Here is an 8,483-nt window from a genome sequence, read left to right on the forward strand (position 1 = left end):
TCCACCTATGGAGTACAAAGTGGATGATTTGGTGTTAGTTCGTTTTCCCCATCTTACAGTACGTGGTTTATCTAAGGGGCTTCTTGTGCAATGGAAAGGACCGTATTGGGTGTTGCGGCAAGTTGGACCACAAGTTTATGAGGTTCGGCATGACGTTCAGCAGGCCGATCCTCCAGAAATTGTGCATGTGCAATGGCTAAAACGTTTCGTACAAAGGGATCAAAAGGAGTTAATACCACCTACAAATCCACCGATGCCTCCTTTTTACATTCCTCCGGATCCCGGCCCATCTTCAAGAGAACCTTGATGGTCTTCCATTATCCCAAGAGGAGGGGATGATGTGAGGGCCAAGTGTACGGTTACGATGCCGTATACTAATATTAGCGTAATGGGATTTTGGTAGCCGTTCGATTGGTTTCAATTTGGACCACTCACTCTTGTATATAAGCTAAGGTTTTTGGGCTAATAAATATGCACATTTCTGTATTCCCTTTCCATATATATATATATATATATAAATAAGTGCTTGGAATATGGAAAGGGAATACAGAAATGTGCATATATATATCTGTGTGTGTGTATGTGTATGTGTATGTGTATGTGTATGTGTATGTATATGTATATGTATCTGTGTATATATTGTGTGTGTATGTATTACACTGGCTACATACTACATTAATTATAGTATTATAGCATATAGACCATTAAGGATTAAATCTAGTCCATCCACTCTTGTATATAAGTCTAAACCCCAATCAATATACTTATCTTGAGCACTCAAGCATAAAATGCAAAAATATTCATAAAGATATTATTGATATCAAGGAATTGCAAAAATAAAAATAATTTATTCTTTATATTGTAATGCACCTTATGTCTCTCCAATTGAAAAAGGGTATTATAACAATATACTAGCACTTGCCTAGCATATGCTGTGTAATTAGCAAAATACTGTTTTGATTTTTTAATATATTAAAAACTAAATTAGAATAGTATTGAAACAACAAATATTATATTCCACTTTAATTGAGAGAATTATGCCTAGAAAATGTTAGATGAATCAAAAATAAATTCTTGTAAACTTGATAATGTAACTATTTAGAACAAAATATATTCATTCATAAAAATATTATATACAAATTATTATTTAGAAATATGAATATATTTTAGAACAAATTGACAAATAAAAAATTAAAAACAAATAAAAGAGAATAATTAGTGTAAAAAATTAATTAATTATAAGTTTTACTCAAAATATAAAACAATAAGTTTTTAGGAACATTAATATATTACTACCCAGATCCAATCAAAAAAATAATTATTTGTAAATATATATAATAAATTCAAATCTTATATTCCATAGTATTATATACTATAAATTAGTAAAAATATTTTAAAATATTATTGTTTAATCAAATACTACATACATTATCGTAGTTTTTTCTGACAATTATAAATAACTAAGGCTACATATAAAAATATAATATGTAATTTTATTGTTAAAGCCCCCCACAGTTGTGATTTAGCCAAAAAATGATGTCTGTTTGAGAGAAACCCTAATCATCTAGTAATAAACCTTACATTTTAACTTCTAATATGGTTTCAACATTTTGATCTTTTGCACTTTTGATCTAATGTGGTTTATAATTAAAGTGACTACTTTTGAGTGAGGATAGGCAGATTCCTGTGCAAAATGCCTGTGAAAAATTAAGTTAGATTTGTGAGGTTCATGAGATTTGGGGAGTTCTCATCATGACTTATTTTTCACTCTTTGTTCTCAAGTAACGAACTTTGAACTACAGTCTATATTGCGGTGGGGGGGAGGCAGGGTTTCACTGTGAGTTAGTTCAACTTGGAATTTTTCTCACACCTCTTACTGCCATTTTCATCAGGATATACAGCAAAAAATAGGTCGGGAGATACAAAGTGTCTCCTTATTAACTGGAACTGGTTTCATTGGAATTCTTTGCAAGTTAAGACGCTTTTTCGACCGATTGTGTCTAAAAGGCCCCTGCCTCACGCTGTTCTTGAGTCACTAAAAGACATCAACGTTTGATGCAGGAGACATTTAATGGGAAAATGTTCTCGATCTTCAGCTGCATGCTCAAGTTCCTCCAGGAGCTCACCGCCATCCGGACTTCGAGAGCGCCCGGCTGGTAGTGACGGACATAGTGAACGCATCCAAAGTGTATTCCAGCTTCTTATCTTCAGTGGGAGCATCAGCAAATGATGATGATGAGAGGCAGATGATCGTCGTGGATGGCTGGCTGGAGTTTGAGGCCGTAGCTCGAATCGCTGTGCACATCAAGGAGAGTAGACGTGCTGCTACTAGAAAAGACCGATGGCTTCTAGTGTGGTAAGAAAAAGTTCCATGTAACTGATTTGGTTTCCTTTTGTTAGAGCTATGGCCCCAGTGACTCATGAAACTTTCCTATAGAGATTTTGGAAGCCACTTCCAATGCACGTAAGTAGAACCGTGCCTGTCGCCGGGTCAGGCTTGATACTAAACTGCACTCCCAAGAATTCTTTGATGTGTTGCAGCGTCTTGATACTGTAAGAAGAGAGCTTACCAACCCTGACTTTGGAAACATCTTCCAGGCACAGAGCACAGAGGATGAACAGCAAACCCTGTATGGCAAACAGGAAAGTTTGTGAGATTGCCTTCTTTCCTTTCCAGCTTCACAGATAGATACCTGGTGAGTTGAATCTACAACTCCTCCCAGATTTATCTCCTGTAGCAAGGACATGGCTGCTTGCGTCCCTAGGTCCTCTGGAAGCTGGAGCTCAGATGCTCCTGAATGCGTAGCCGCACACTCGAAGCTTAAAATGCAGCCGGTGGTCGTTTCTGCCACCAGTGAGATCCCATAGCCCGGAGATCTGTGCCATGACAAAGGAAGCAAGATGAAAAAAGTTTACTTTGCAGCACAAAATCATGGAACTTACTTCCCGGACTCCGAACCAGTGTAGTGATCAGTAAAGATGTACACGTTGGGGAGCAAGCGATTTAGCACGCCACATTCAATTGGCCATATGAGGTGAGACACATGTGGAGTAACTTACTCCTCAGATATGTTTCACCATGCCCTCATCCACCCATGTAGCAGCCTGGCGAAGGATTCTTAACGAGGAGAGAAAGAAAAGAAGAGGAGTTTGGAGAAACTACCGTGAGGCTCTTGGGGACAATGGGAACTTTGAGGATGACTTCACTACCACCAAAGGGAGGAGCTCCACGGGCAACAACCTTGAGTTCTAGGCCTTCAATTGGAACACCAAAGTGCTTAAGCATTTTGGCAGTGTTGCTGTGCGAAAGGTGTCGACGCAGGGGTCCCTGCTGTCATTTGTAATGCCTGTCACAGGCCACAAAGAATCCTAGTTAACAACCGAGAGACTTGGAAATCGAAACATGAAGAAGAAAGAAACAAGGAAGGAAAAGGAAAAAAACGATATGGATATGGAGGAAAACATACCTCTCAATGTGATCGAAAGCGGCTTCTTTCCAAACAATCCCAAGATGATGAGAGGCTCAAGAAAATATCCAATTCCGCGACTTACTGCACTTCCAGGCCACCACATCTTTCTTCTTCATCCCTTGGAACACACCAATTGCGCCTCGCAAGCTGCCACATGCAGCATACATGTCAATCAGTGCAGTAGACACGATCAAGCTCGAATCCCAGCTAGCAACAACGATTTGGGAGTGGATTTGCTTACCTACCGGAAGAAATCTTGATCCACAGCACGCTCCAAGGGCCGTGACGGACTTGATCCTGCCCAGAGTGACGCCGTGGAGCAGCAATCTCCAGTCAACACTTTGCATGTGCCACGTGTCGCTAGGCCTTCTTCTCCTACTTGGCCACCTCCCATTGGCGGGAGCAAACATTAGCATGATTATTCACTTGGTTAAAAAAATAACCCCTTTACAGTTACCCCCCATCAGATGGTTGTGATTAGCTAGATTCGACAACTCAGAAAGTTTGGCAACTCCTCCTTATTGTGATAGATGTGTACAAGAATGATTTATCATGCTTAAACCATAATAACAACTTACTATGTATTTTTCACTTCAATGGAGAGCTACATACCTCATACACAAGGCTAAAATTTTATGTGGCAAAAACAATGCGATAAAATGGCCTCTATATCATCGAGCATGGTTACGATCTGTGATTATGCCAGGAAAGGGCAATTGCCAGAAGCGAAACATGTTTTCGAAAGAATGCCTCAGCTAGATACTGCATGCTGTAATGCAATGCTCGCGGCTTATTCACGATACAGATTGCTAGATTTGGCCCATCAAACGTTTGAGAGCATACCTCAGCCGAATCTCATTTCATGGTCCACCATTATCTCTGCTTATGCCCAAGCTGGGCATCTTGATAGCGCCTGAGAACTGCTTTGCCTTATGCCTTTGCACAATCTTGTGCTGTGGACTGCGATGCTCGTGGCGCACGTTCGAGCCGGCTCGCTGTCTGTAGCAGAGAATATCTTTGACATGATGCTCGAAAGAGATCTTGCATGCTTCAATACTTTGCTTGCGGCATACGCCATGATCCGGCTCGCAAACCAGGCCGAGAGATTCCGCAATGGCCATGCCCAAAAGGTTTGGGAGAACATGCCCCAGAGGAATTAGTTTCCTGGAACACAATGCTGGGTCTCTACTTAGACTGCGGCAAATTAGATGCTGCCAAGCTCGTGTTTGAGAACATGCCGGAGGGGAATCTAGCCTCGTGGACTTCCATGGTCAGAGCATATGCCGAGGCCGGATACCCAGAATATGCCCAAAGTATCTTTCTACACGACCTCGTTTACTTGTCCACGACACTATATCTCTCCATGGCATCCGGTTAAATATTTTCTTTGCCTGATCTACGTGACCATTGTTACTATACGCAGCCAACCATAGTTGCCGCAGCTGCTCAGTATGGGTATTTGGAAGAATCCTTACGATTGCCGTACTGCATGCCGTATTGGAACACTTTGGCGTGCAATGCCGTGCTAGCAGCCTTGGCGAAAGCTAATAGAGTGCAGCAATTAGAAATTATGATCAATTATATTTTGGAAAAAGATATTGTAACGTGGAACATACTTTTGACTGCATATGCCACGAATGGGGATTTTGAGCGAGACATGGACCTTTTCACTTTTGCGTTCGAGAAAAATATGGTATCCTGGAATATTGTGGTATCGTTTCTTGCTTGCAGGGACCAATTGGAGGAAGCGAGAATCTATTTTGAAACTATGCCGGAGCAAAACACTGTACCATTATGCGCATTAATTTCTGCATACGCCCTAATGGGGCACCTAGACGAGGCAAGACAATTTTCCAGAGCTGCACATATTGAGAGCACTGAAATAAAAACAGCAATGTTCAGCGCGTTTGCGGAAAATGGATGTGTAGTAGAAGCCAAATATCTGTTTGAAAGTGGTACAAATCATGATTTGGTGTCGTGGACTGCTTTTATGACCGCATTTGCCCTTAATGGGCATTTTTGTCGTTGCGGGTCCTTGTTCTTGCGTATGCCCGAAAGGGACGTGGTTGCATGGACCACACTGCTTGCAGCTTACGCACAGAACGGCAGGTCCGACGAGGCACTATACGTTTTCCACTCCATGAACGCCATGGACGTGTCCGTGGATGGATGCTTTGGCTGTGCGCTCGTGGCATGCAGCCACGTTGGCAGCGTCTACGCGGCAAGATCTTGCTTCGTGTCGATAGAGATGGACTTCCATGTACAGCCCGTGAAGCTCCACTTTCGGTGCATGATCGATGTCTTGGGGAGAGCCGGGTATTTGCATTCTGCCCAGGAGCTGCTCAAAACCATGCCCTTCGAGCCCGAGACTGTGGACTGGAAGTGCCTCTTGGGGGCATGTAGGAGCTACAGATCCTCCGTTGAGTTTGGGAATTTCGTTGCCAAGAATGTCATTGACAAGGATCCGAGAGGAGCTACTGGTTATGTCCTTGCAGCCAACATGATGGTCTCCTAGTTCTAAGCAAGATCTCAAACTTCGACCATTTCGTCGTGATGGTTGTTCAATTGTTCATGGCTATCGATTCTCGGCAGCACGAAACTCTACGCCAACGTAACAAAGTCTACGGCATTAGCACGCCATTCACTCTTTCTTTAAGCTCTTTGTCGCGTGTGGCAACCAGTGTCTGGATCCCGGGGAGCGTCCAGTGCAGCACCCGGTTGCCAAAAAACATCCGGAGGAGACCCGAAACAAGAAGCTTGTCATTGGCGCTTACCTTGTGCGCCACCGGGAAGCTCAGAATGCTGCTCTCGTAGACCGTGCTGTCACAAACAATCGCTCCTACGAGCAGCAGTCTTCTCTTCTCAGTCACAGGCGAGAAGCTGCGTTCGATATCCTCGTTGTGCACAATCTTGTCGAAAACGAGCCTGGCGTTGAGTGCCCTGGCCGCCTCCTCGGTTCGCAGCCTCACTCGTTCCTCCAGCTCCACCAACAAGCTCTTCTTGTCTGGATAGCGCTGGAAGCTCTCCCAGAGGAGCTTGGCACTACCGCTTTTGATCGTCCCTTTGGATTCAAGCTGACGTCTGAATTCCTTGACGCTGCTGCTCGAGATCTTGTTTCCGGGCTTGCCAGGCTTGACCATCACGTAGCCGAGAGGATGGATCTCTGCACAGCCCCACCAGCCATCGCCGAGCACCAGGCAGTGGAGCCTGTTTGCCGACGAGTTCCTGATCGCTGCCCCCATGCCCGTCTGGCTCAGTGCCTGGTACATGCAGTCCGGCCACTTGGTTTCGTCCCTCCCGCCTTGCACCACCACAAGAACAGCGCTGGGAAGACTCTTGTCTAGCTTGAAATCGTGAGTGTGGCATTTGATCACGTCGTTAAGCTCCTGCTCGCAGCGAGCGGAGGTGGCTTTGGCTTTGTACTTCCGTGGTTCTCCGTCGATGAGCTCTCCGGGCTTTGGAGAGAATCGCGCGAGTAAGTTGGAGAGCAAAGCCGTGAGGAGCCATGCCCGCGTACTTCCTTTGAGACTGCCGTAAGCGCTGCCGTGCCTTTGGATCTCGAAAAGAAGCTCACCCAGGAGGAATTGTGACACCTCTTCGCTCACGAGGGCGCCATCGCCACCAAATTTCTTGACCCTCCCTTGCTCTACCTGGACCAGCGGCTGCTCCAGACTCAACACACTGCTAGGGTGTGGCTCCATCAAGTTTTTAGGATTCTTGCGGGCGGGAATCTCGGGGATGGTGTTTCGTTGGAGGTTGAGAACTCTAGCGTAATGAAGACACAAGAATCTTTGTCAATTTCGATTCGAAAGAGCATCGTTCACGCAGCAATCTTTGTAAAGAAGCTTCAATGTAGTGAAGTGAAAATCTAGAACAGTTTAAACTAGGAACCATTAAATTTACATAATGTGAAACACTGGAGTCTTGGTGAAAAACTCGGTGATCACCAAGGCGAGGAAGCCAAGCATCGCGGTTCGCCCATTCCAGCGCTCCGCCATGGCTCTAAATGGCCCAAACGATCTGCTGTCCGGGCTCTCGCCCTTAAACATGGGCACCAGCGACGCGTACGCGAATAGCTGTGCCACCGCCAGAAAATGGAAAAGACCAGTGCTCCCCGGCGAGTAGAGCTGCTCCGCCACCGTTTGTCCCGTCATTCGCTCCACTGCGAATGCCCACACCAATCCTACCATTGCCTGTTTGACAAGTTCACGTTAGTTACTTGGTTGATCTAGAAAAAAACGCGAAGAAAAATCACCAATCGCTTACCAGTCTTCCGTTGATCGTTTCCGGGCCGGCTCCATCGAACGCCATCAAGCTGGGGAACGATCGATCGCCAGTCTCTGGTCGCCTCTCGACCTCTGGCCTGGGATAGAAGGATCCGGACGATGGGACGGCTCCAAACACGGAGCGCTTCTCCGACTCGTTCTCGGCCTGGTTCTTGAGCACCTCCTCGCGGGTTATCTCCTTCTTGGTGCCGTCGAGAACGCCACTGATGCCGCCATCGCCACCATCCCTTGATTTGTTCGAGGACGCTCTTACTACTACTAGATTTCTTGTCCCGATGGAGCTTGTGGGCGATTGCGATTGGACATGGATTTTGTTGGAGATGAGCGAGGAAGAAGAGAGAGCTGCGATACCGCTGCCTGTGACGAGTGCCATTTTTTTGAGCTGGGAGCTAGCTAGAACAAAATTCAACAGTGCAACAATGAGCTACTTTCTTTGATGTTTGATGGCAAATGACACACAGCTATTTATACGGAGTGGGGATTGTATAACGTGGCAAAATTGACTTTCCATACGTGGCAAAATCGAGGTTTCGGCTCGTGTCCACTGTATGTGTCGCATCTTGTGCGGTGAAAATGGCCACAGGTAAAAGTTATTTGATTTTACAAGACAAAGTTCCTCTCTATACAGATGTGTTGGTTTAAAACTCACCCAGGCGTTTTGTCACGGGATCCTGTAGAGTAACCTGCAGCATGCAAGCTGCACTGCCGTCGTCGCGGGTCCTTGGTA

At 45.1% G+C, this 8,483-nt stretch overlaps 2 protein-coding genes and 1 pseudogene across 2 annotated transcripts; 1 reads left to right on the forward strand and 2 right to left on the reverse strand.

Annotated features, from left to right (window-relative positions):
* Positions 1-2,080: 2,080 nt before the first annotated feature.
* Positions 2,081-3,735, reverse strand: LOC9642292 (annotated as a pseudogene).
* A 909-nt stretch (positions 3,736-4,644) lies between these two features.
* Positions 4,645-5,985, forward strand: LOC112346651 (pentatricopeptide repeat-containing protein At4g02750-like). Its single transcript, XM_024676131.1, has 2 exons — positions 4,645-4,803; positions 4,894-5,985. Exons 1-2 carry the CDS (start codon positions 4,645-4,647, stop codon positions 5,983-5,985), a joined length of 1,251 nt encoding a protein of 416 aa, XP_024531899.1.
* Positions 5,986-7,326: 1,341 nt separating this feature from the next.
* Positions 7,327-8,177, reverse strand: LOC112346684 (early light-induced protein, chloroplastic-like). Its single transcript, XM_024676188.1, has 2 exons — positions 7,737-8,177; positions 7,327-7,663 (listed from the first exon to the last, which is right to left on the reverse strand). Exons 1-2 carry the CDS (start codon positions 8,127-8,129, stop codon positions 7,370-7,372), a joined length of 687 nt encoding a protein of 228 aa, XP_024531956.1. The 5' UTR covers positions 8,130-8,177; the 3' UTR covers positions 7,327-7,369.
* Between the last annotated feature and the right edge of the window lie 306 nt (positions 8,178-8,483).

This window comes from Selaginella moellendorffii, unplaced genomic scaffold (assembly GCF_000143415.4).
Source record: "Selaginella moellendorffii unplaced genomic scaffold, v1.0 SELMOscaffold_16, whole genome shotgun sequence".
Taxonomy (NCBI): domain Eukaryota; kingdom Viridiplantae; phylum Streptophyta; class Lycopodiopsida; order Selaginellales; family Selaginellaceae; genus Selaginella; species Selaginella moellendorffii.

Bases quoted from the DNA above. Each gene is read 5' to 3' on its own strand.
- LOC112346651 (XM_024676131.1), top strand. From the start codon at position 4,645: ATGCTGGGTCTCTACTTAGACTGCGGCAAATTAGATGCTGCCAAGCTC. The intron at 4,804-4,893 runs GTTTACTTGTCC...TACTATACGCAG, and splicing joins GTATCTTTCTACACGACCTC to CCAACCATAGTTGCCGCAGC.
- LOC112346684 (XM_024676188.1), bottom strand. From the start codon at position 8,129: ATGGCACTCGTCACAGGCAGCGGTATCGCAGCTCTCTCTTCTTCCTCG. The intron at 7,664-7,736 runs GTAAGCGATTGG...CTTGTCAAACAG, and splicing joins AAACGATCAACGGAAGACTG to GCAATGGTAGGATTGGTGTG.